At 39.6% G+C, this 9,726-nt stretch overlaps 1 protein-coding gene across 2 annotated transcripts in view; it reads right to left on the bottom strand.

Moving 5' to 3' along the window:
- Window positions 1-931: 931 nt before the first annotated feature.
- The window catches only part of rem2 (RAS (RAD and GEM)-like GTP binding 2), a 60,399-nt gene continuing 51,604 nt past the window's right edge, over window positions 932-9,726 (bottom strand). For both annotated transcript variants that reach the window (XM_015057660.1, XM_015057659.1), the window contains one exon: window positions 932-2,442. In XM_015057660.1, the coding sequence (XP_014913146.1) occupies window positions 2,120-2,442 (323 nt within the window). In that variant the 3' untranslated portion in view covers window positions 932-2,119. The remainder of the gene's footprint in view (window positions 2,443-9,726) is intronic.

Genomic DNA, 9,726 nt, shown 5'->3' with positions numbered 1-9,726 from the left:
GGCTAAATTCAGAACCATTTGGAATGAAAAGTTGAAAGAGGTCGAAAAAGAAATTTGGAAGGAAAAGCTCAATATACAATCTGAGCTACAATAGAACAGTTTAGATAAAAATCCAGTCAATAGACCAAAATCTAATTGAGAAATGTATATTCAGATGTTCTCATTAGTTATTTTGCAAAACAGAAGCCAAAATATGTCTAAATTGCAGCAAAACCTGGTCCTACTTAGCATTGACTCTGACGGATGCACACCACACTTTTCAGATTTTTATGTAAATATTTTCAAACCATAGTTTTTCCCAACTTCATAACCATGCACTATTTGTGTTATAAAAAAATCCACAATATGTATTCAAGTTTGTGTTTATGACATACCAAAGTGTTAAATTGGTTTAAGTACCTGTACTGGGGTTTAAAGCAATGCTTGTACACTTCAATCAGATTAATTGGTTAAAGCTTTTCTTTTTTAGAACTTATAAACAATATCTTATGGACACTTAAACTTGCTCCTTATCATATAACTTAAAATAAATACTTTATGAAAAACTTCAGGCTTAAAAATCAGCTGAATTTAAAAGGCTCAAGGTCAGGGTCTTAAGCAAAAAGTGGAGAATCTCACCAAAGTAGATAAAAGAATTTCTACTTTTTGCTTTTCCACAAATAAATAGGTCATTTATTTCACTGCTTATCTTGAAGTCGGGAAACTCATCCATATTTCTGCCCCTCCTGAACCAGTATACAATTTAAAGTCAGCCCACATTGTGTTGACGCCGCATCTTTTTGCTGCTCTGCCCTAAATAAGAGTGGTGGGGTCATTTGGGGTCCGGGGAGTCATCTGACAGGCCCCGGCGCTTAATTCCTTCACCTGGGCAAAACGGCTGCTGTCGCCTAATGATGCGCCCTTTGAAAAAAATATCACAGAAACACTCATATAGATGTCAAACCAAACCGTATTTATTCCCAGTGGAGGGGATGAGAGTGCTCAGTGGACGGTGACAAACGAGCGGGGATGTGTGTGTCGGTGACGCCGCCTCGCTCCAGGAGAAATCTCGACAACGTTCCCAGAGCGTCCTCTGGATCTAAACCCCTGAAGAAATCAGTCACATTTAGAAGTTCCAACAGGTAACTTTAAAAAAAAATAAATAAAAATAAACAAAACAATAAAATAAAGAGAGAACATCAAACAGCCACAGGTAGATTTGTTTTTTGTGTTTATCCTCCAAGAGCCTCCCTGTGGTCCGTGACTCAGCGTCGCCTCAGTCTCTGTCGCCTTTTCTTTCATCGTTTGCCTCGCGTCTTGCGGTAAAGGGTTCGCTGTGCTGGCTGCCCACTGTGCATTCAGCAACAATATGGCTTGAGTGCTGATGTGTTAACCTGGTATATAAAAGTCTGAGATGAACACACTGATTGGAGAAGCTGCTGTGGTTTGGTAACAAACAAACCCTCAACAGCAGTGCCGACAGAAAAATGGTGTGGACGTGTAATAATAGTCCTGCCTTTGGGTTGGCATCGTTTCAAACACTACTGGGATTGTGCATTTGCTATTGGCCACTGAGGTACTGTAAAGTCAAGAAACTGGGCACTGTAAAACCTATAGGGTTAGTTCCTGCTAATATGCATGCTATAAAACATTGTTTTTAACAGGTATACATAATAAAATGCTATAAGTCTCTACATTGGTGCGTGCTACCTGGGTGTGTGTTTGTGACTCCGTTCATCCGTCCGTCGGCCTGATTAGGCTTTAAAGTTGCCACCTTGATTCTGCTGCTGATTTTCTGTCTCCTGATCCGTTCAGGTAATGAGCGTTCGCTGATTCACCTAAACCTGGAGCTGAAAGGCAGCCCACCTCCTCATCCGCTTGTCCCAAAATTGCCTTCGCTGATGGTTCACCGCCACCCGAGGCTGTCTGCTGTAATCATTCACCTCTCATCTTTCTCGCCCTTGTCATCCCGCGTTTCACCCTGTAATCAAACCTCTTGCACATCATCCGATTTCTTCTACTCGCCTGTTTTGCTCGTCTTTTACAAACCCTCACCCGCCTCCTAAGAAAAAAGTCTTTCAGTTTGTTATATTTTTGTGTTAATGTGGAGTGCATTTTCATCCCTGTCTGTGTTCGCGGGTCACAGTGCGCTGAGGTCATGGCAGGACCGGGACTTCTGCCGGAGGATCTTGCTGCCCCGGTGGCGGCTCATTTCCCGGTAGCGGCCGCGCTCCCGGTCGCGCCCGTACGAGCGGGGCACCAGCCCGGCCAGGAAGCGCTTGGCGCGACTCGTCAGGCTCTCCCGGCGTCCCGCCGCAGGGTCACCATCCGTCCACCCGGGGCCCACGCAGTCCCCTCTCGCGCTCCGCACCGCCGCCTCCAGCAGTTCGTTCGTGCCGTGCTCCAAAGAGGCGGAGAGCTCCAGGTAGACGCAGTCGAACATCATGGCGCTGGATTGGGCCTCTGGTGGGGGAGGAAAACCAAAGAAAGGAAGACGGATCTGGTTTTAGAAACCTGCTGCTCATTAAGACAAAGTTTCTCACAGCAGCAGCTGCAGATACCAATTAGAGACAGCAGTTGGAAATCAACAAATGTTAGGATCATGAAGGTGCCACATAAATGTTCCTCCCCGCTGTGTGATATGCATTACCACCTGATAATAACTTCAGATCAGCTGCTGTTTGCGAGACTCAATCTCATAAGTATCTGTCACTTCTGTCACACCTCGTTGTAGCAAATAGTCTTGTAACAGCTTTTTTCTTTTCTTTTTTTTTTTGCAAGAATGGGGTTTTTGATTCTTGCGAAAAAACAGAACTCTGTATTGTGCATCTGAAGTTTAAAGTAGAAACTTTGAAGGAAAAGATAAATTGAGTCTTTTTCGTGGAAGTAGAAGCACATTAGACTTAGCATCACTGTTTTCGTGACTCCAATATTGTCTATTGTTCCAATCTTGTGAGCTGGATGAATTTCTACACCCGGTTGCATTAATCACATATAAACATAAATATAAAAAAATAAAAAAAACAGTCAGTATTACACAGGGTTAATGTTGCCTGTATGTGTTGCGTAAGGTGAAATCTATTTGCTGCGCCTCAGATAGAGAAAATGGTTCCTGTGTAAACGGTGGATGAGGACAGGTGACGGAGTGTTTTGTTGACAACGTTGTGTATATGAGCTGGAAGTGGCTTTTTGAGCCTGGTCAAACAAACCGCCATGATAAAGAAAGCTGACAGATACAGATCATCCGGCAACAAATGGGCTGCTCTGTCACGACAAATGACTGTTTTTTCCTGCTTTTTTTTCCCCGTGTGCTTTTAAGTTCACCGCTGCTCTAAACAGATGGGGGGAAAAAGAGAGCTGCTTTGTATTGAGTACTGTTATTAAAGCACAGTTTTCAAATTCACAGTAGCTATGAGGTATAAGAATGTAAGAGGGTAACACTTCGGTGGCAGATGGAACAGGTCAGCCCCACATGAACTGTGGGTGGGTGTTATAAAGAGACCATGAAGCACTCAAATGAAATAAAAACAGAACAGCAAAAAAGGAAGTATATTAAATAAATATTTGAAAGCACCAATTATGAGTGGAGGGGGGCGGGGGGGATTATGTAGCTGTAATTTTACTCTGAACATATTTAAAAATGCTGAGTAATTCTGAAATGTCCATTATCTCCCAGTTGCTGTTAAATCTCTCTACAAACGCGTTGTGTGGCATCATACTGGGAGATTAAACAAGTGCCTTCCTTCATAAACATACACAACTTGTACACTGTACCCAGTTTCATGCACCGAATGCCACATCCATCTGACAATAGTCCTGAAACTGAGGTGGAATTAACATAAATAAATCCTTCAAATAATGAAGTTCTAAAACTGAATAACTTTGTGAACTGCAGTAATGTTTGAATATGTACTGTAAAACAAAACTTATTTAGCTTGTTTGTAGCAACATTGCATTATAATATATTGCTGTTACACAAATGCATCAAAGATTGCCTGGAAATGAGTTGGAAACAACGGGGCTTAGAAGAGGAAGAAGTCGACGATGACGACATGTTTTAAACTCGGGTACCAATTTTCACACAAAAAGTGAAGCTTTCAAGTCCAAGTCTAGAGCGAACTCCTTTAATAAATGAACTGAATTCAAGTATAAATCAAGCAATGCCAGGTAGCATTAGCAAACAAAAGTGAAGCACAGGCTATAGGGAGGCAAAAAAAAAAAAAATCGTACTCTTAATTCCCACGAACATGATCTTAGTTATGTCGATTCACATTCCCATGTTGCCAATGGCTTGTAATTTGTGCTCACCTTATAATCTTACAAATAGCCAAGGATCCTGGATCCATGTTCATTTATTATGAAGAGTAAAACTGTCAGAGGTGCGATCGTTATTAATTAGATTAGAAATACCAAATAATTCAGTTATACAACTTGCTTCTTTCATCTATTTTCCTTAATGATACATGATACAAATGTATGATGCAACATATAAGCAAGAAACTGAATGGTTACTTAAAATGAGAGTCAAAGTGGAGAAATGGGATGGCAGAGGCAAAAAAAAAAATTCTCTTTTGGAAATTTCAAAAACAATACACAATGCATGTTCAATGCATTTAGATGAAGATCCAATGAACATTAACATGTGTTCTCTCCTTAAAAGTGTTTCTTTAATGATCTTATTCTTTGCTTTGGGAAATAATAAACAGTTGTCTTTTTGTACGTTAATAAATAACAGACAGGTTTGTTTGGATTTCAATGCAGTTTTTAAAAGAAAGCTTGTATCAGTTCTGTGACCCTGATCCAACAGGACGATCTGAGCTTTAACCCTGCATCAATGTTCATATTCTTGAGCATTGTAAGCGCTTTATCTACCTGATTTTTGATGGCATGAGCATTCAGCGCGAAAGGCACAGACACAAAAACAGGCACAGATTTGATCTGGGTGTACTAATCCGACCCCAGCAGCTGTCGAACTGCTGCTCTGGCACATAATAACGGCAGAGGTAACGGTGGGAGGAAATAAAGCAAATCCCAAACTGGATCAGCAAAAGGATTCGCCCTAATACCAGCAGCAGCTGATTGAATGATCTGTCAAGGGCACTTGGGAAAGTGAATTGAAGAGACAGGCAAGAAGACAAGCGAGGGGAAATAAAAACAGAAGATGGAGTCAATGCTGTCTAATATCAGAAAGAAAGACCATGTGGAGGATAACAGAGGAGAAAGTGAGGGCAGAAGAGTGAAAACGCGGCACCGGGTGAAAGGAGAGAACTAGCATACGAATTAGAGAAGCGCTGAAAAGAAAGCCGACCGTTAACCGGCCAGTTGGGATGTCAGAAACCGTATCTAGTTTGTGTCGTACGAGACGCAGTCCGGTTCAAATGACAAAAACGGCCTACTGGAGATACTGCTGCTAAGCCTGTCACAATACGCAATGAATCGCATGATAAATTAAAATGAGATCGATTATTTCCACCCCGACGATTAATAGCTTTTGAAGAGTAATAATTTTGTTTGCGGAGACTTCATAATTCATTTAATTTATGATAAAATATTTGGTTTTTGTCTTTTATTTTGAGCATCATCCGGTTCCACTCTTGTGTTCTTTAAAAAAAATTAAGTTTATTGGTCTTTCAGAGGGGAAGCTTGAATTATAATTATAATCACAAAAAAAAGGAAAACAGACAAGTTAAAAAAAATTAGACTAGAAGAAAGTGTGAGGAAAGAAGAAGGGGAAAAAATAGGGGAAGCAAATCTGAGATGGTGAGGAGGCAGAAAGAGAGCAGGAAAAAGATTGTTAGGACAAGAACTGGGTCAGAGAGGTGTGTTTAGATTAGCAAAAGAGAGACGATAACATGCAGCGTGTGACTTTTTGCCGACTAAGGGAAACGAAGAATGGAACAGAGGGAAAGATAGAGATGAATAATAAGAAAAGAAAAATAAGAGGACAGAGACGGACTGAGGGGACAGACGGACGTGAAGAACGTTGACTATGCAAACAGAGCGCGGCTACTTATTAATGCGAGCCCCGAGGAGCAGGGCAACGGCGTCGCCACACGGAGCGGATGATAAATATGTTCCACTGTGACAGTATGTGTACCTGTGTGTGGCAAAGATGGAAACAGACAGCAGGAAGGTGAGAGATACCAGAATTAAAGTGTCACCGTACGCGCTGTAAATAGATTTTATGAGATCAGCACTCTGAGCCGGGCCCCCGGTTCTTTATGGAGGTTGTTAGGCAGCCGGCCGGGGCCACTTAGCTTCCTCCGACAGGCAAGCGCATCAGAAGACATTAATGCCGTGTGCTCACAGAAAACATCGGGACTCTTCTCAGGCACACGTTTCAGTATTGCTGGCCCTGGTTGATGGTCTTTGGTTGACCATCAACTTCAAAGGGCAAACTACAGCAAAGATGTAAAAACCAACTTCTGTCTAACACTGAGAAACAACTTGCCCATTCAGATTTTCAAACGTCAGATTTTATAAACACACTCAAATTCCTGTTTAGTATTCCTACTACTTATTCCGCACCCTCATTATCATGCGGCATAGTAAATGCAAATGCCAGATGTTTGCTGTGCCAGAAGCCTCCTCTCCTCTTCTATTCAGCACTGTTTATGTTCTCTCAGACCTTCATGTTGCTCCATGAGAAAAGATGAAAAGGAACACCTGAACAGCAGAGCAGCATGAGAGCAGAAGTGCCAAGATCGATTCACTCCAACAGGATGAAAAGGAGGAAGTGAAGGTGTAGTTGGGTTTCAAAGAGGCTGGCAAGGTAAGGGGTAATTGAAGGAACCGCAAAGCTGCCTAAACTGGGCAGAGTGGAAGACATTTGCCATCTGATTCAGACCGGAATAACCTGAGCAACACGCTAGTCTTAATTTTAATTTTTCAGAAACTCAATTCACATCTATTATTCTGATCAGAATTTTCAATCTATTATCTGGCATTAAAAAGGTACATTTATGCCTGAGTTTAGTTGGAAAGGTAAAATATTCCTTCCCATGTTGCATCCATGCATGTTTTATGATAGTATAATTAGATATTATAAAGACAAAAAATGAATAATAAAGTTAAAATTCTCAGTATCCCATTAATAAGGTGATTGGGTTCTTATATGTATATCAGAAAACATAATAATTAGTAACAGTATGACCATTTTGTTTTCATAATTAGTTCCAGACAAATAAGAAAAACTGTCATTTAGCAAAAACGTTGCAATTTTTCTGTTTAATAAGAAAGTGGACACGATGACAGTCATTGCTGTCGATGCGTTATATACTTCAAGGTGAAGTATACACTTCACCTTATTCAACGTGAAGAACGTACCTCGAATAAAGCCGAACAAGTAATTACAGTACAGGCTAAGAAAAGGATCTGGCTCATGTGAATATATTCAGCAGCAGCTCTGTTAAATTTATGTTTCTGGTACTTTTACATAGGTTGCATTTTGAATAGATTCTAGTGGAGTTTTGTCAGCTTTAATGTACACTTTAAAACGAAAAAAAAAAAAGCTTAAGTGGTGACGGTTTTAACAGCGCTGCTTTGCAGCAAGGAGAACTGGCGTTTGAATCTTTTGGCATTTGGTCTGCATACAGATTGCATGTTCTCACAGTGCATATGTGATTTCTCTCAAGGTGTTGCTTTCAAATTGAAAATATAAGCTCTTGACTTATGGCAGCAAAATCCCCCCATACCCCGGCTCATTCCCTCATTACAAAAACATGCATGCTAGGTTAATTGGTGTCTTCAAGGTGTCTTCAAGTTGCTTTAGTTTAGGAAGTAGTGTGTACCTATTGCAACTCCGAAAAGTTCAAAATTTGGACGAAGAAAATGTTTCAGTTTATATAAACTTTAATGAATATTTGTATTTTGGAAGAAATCCTTTATTTTTCCCCCATTGATTATCATCAAAATGTAGATTATTTTTGACAACCCCAGCCAGTTGGATTGCACCAATTAGCACAAGGCAGTGCAGCGATACCAGTGTGGGTTTCCCATGAGACCACTGTGTAGTTAGTTGCTGTTCAACTGAGCAGCATTCATTTCACATGCTGAATTATGTATGCTGAAACTGCTGTTTTGTATCACTCCTAATCAGCTGAGAGTAGTTGTTCTGCCAGTATAACTCTATCAGGACCCGAAGCTGATTTTGAACTCTTTTCATATTTTTTTCCCCCACTTTTGTGAAAAATGTTATTAAACACCAGAAATGAGGACAAATGGAAACAATTAATGTGGAGTAATCGACAGCAAAGCTCTGTTGTTCGTGCTAAATGCATCATGAAGTTGTGTCCTTGTCAAGTGGCAGCAACAACACTCAAGATGTGATGCCAGGGGAAACCGTTATCCCATCAGCACCACCAAGTACTGAGTTCTGTCTGGAGTTAACCACACTAACAGGGTCCCTCTTTAGCTTAATCTTTCATTTTTCTCTCTCTACATATTTTTTTAACGTTTGGTTTGAAACATCTGTGGAATGACGAAGCTCACAGCCTGAGGCCTATAATCATGAATGTTAATCAGTTGGGTTATTATGACTCAAAGTAAGCCGACGCCAAGCTAAACAATGGTCTCATGCAAATGAGGTTTATGATTAGCTAATATAACTTTTCATGAGAATTTTGAGTGCGAGTTGTTTTATATGCATAGAAATTACTTCATGTGGGGGCTAAGGTCTGATTAGCAATTAGCCTTCCTCAACTGTGAGGACATCTTTTTGCAAATTTTTGTCCATTATGACTGCATCTACTGCGCATAGCATTTTCACAGGTCCCCATTTCCCATCACTTAAATTATCTCTTGAATGAGAGCAATGATAATATTCATTTTAAATCATGAACACGCTTTAGTACCGTCCATTCGTCCATCCCTTTGGAGTGTCCTTTTGGTGCTCAACTAAAAGCTTGCACACTGCAAAAATGAAATCTTACCAAGTATTTTTTTTAACTAGTTTCTAGTGCAGATATCTTAATACATTTGAAATAAAAACCAACTTACAAGTAACTTTTCAACAAATATAGGAGCTTTTTTTAAAGTCAATCATTCCTTAATATTGATTTTAAAAGAGTTCCACTGAGATTTTCACTTATAGCCAGACATTTTTCCCATTATATGTGAAAAAACTGCAACTGGAACTAATACTTTTTTTTTTTTATCAATATTAAAGAGTTGACATAAAACAAGTTTCTATATCTGGGTTAGAAGTTGCTTTTAGGCTAATGCTTACTTATTTTAAGTGTACAAAGATATTAGAAAAAAGCTAATTAAATTGCTTCACTGCAAAGCACAAAACCTAAGAGGACAGAAAACAACAAATTACATTATATTTTTACATTTGTTCTCTGTCTGCAGCAGTGAAGCAGATGTGGCAGATAAATATGACCTTTTACATCATCAGTGACCATTTCTTCAGGTCACCCTCCCAATCTTGGACAAAAGACATGCTATGATTAAATTATCCCATCTAAAGAGTAAACTTTGATAGTCATGTTTTCATCTGTATCATGCAGTGAATTTTGATTAAGTTCATGTGAGGCATGACGGGTTATAAGATGGATAAAGAGCAGAACAGCAACAAATGAAAAATATTTAATAAAGCAAATGCCAATTTACAATTTTATACTATATATTTTATATTCTACATATATGTATGTATATAAAAACAATAACTACATTTTATTCATGTGAATACATGTAATACATTTTAATGCAGAATTTATTATCGCAATAACAGAAATGGTAATTTGC

The sequence above is a fragment of the Poecilia latipinna genome, unplaced genomic scaffold (genome assembly GCF_001443285.1).
Source record: "Poecilia latipinna isolate Pla-1442-1.1 unplaced genomic scaffold, P_latipinna-1.0 Scaffold1481, whole genome shotgun sequence".
NCBI classification, from domain to species: domain Eukaryota; kingdom Metazoa; phylum Chordata; class Actinopteri; order Cyprinodontiformes; family Poeciliidae; genus Poecilia; species Poecilia latipinna.
The sequence above is the reverse complement of the archived record's forward strand: the minus strand, read 5'-3'. Positions and strand labels throughout refer to the sequence as shown.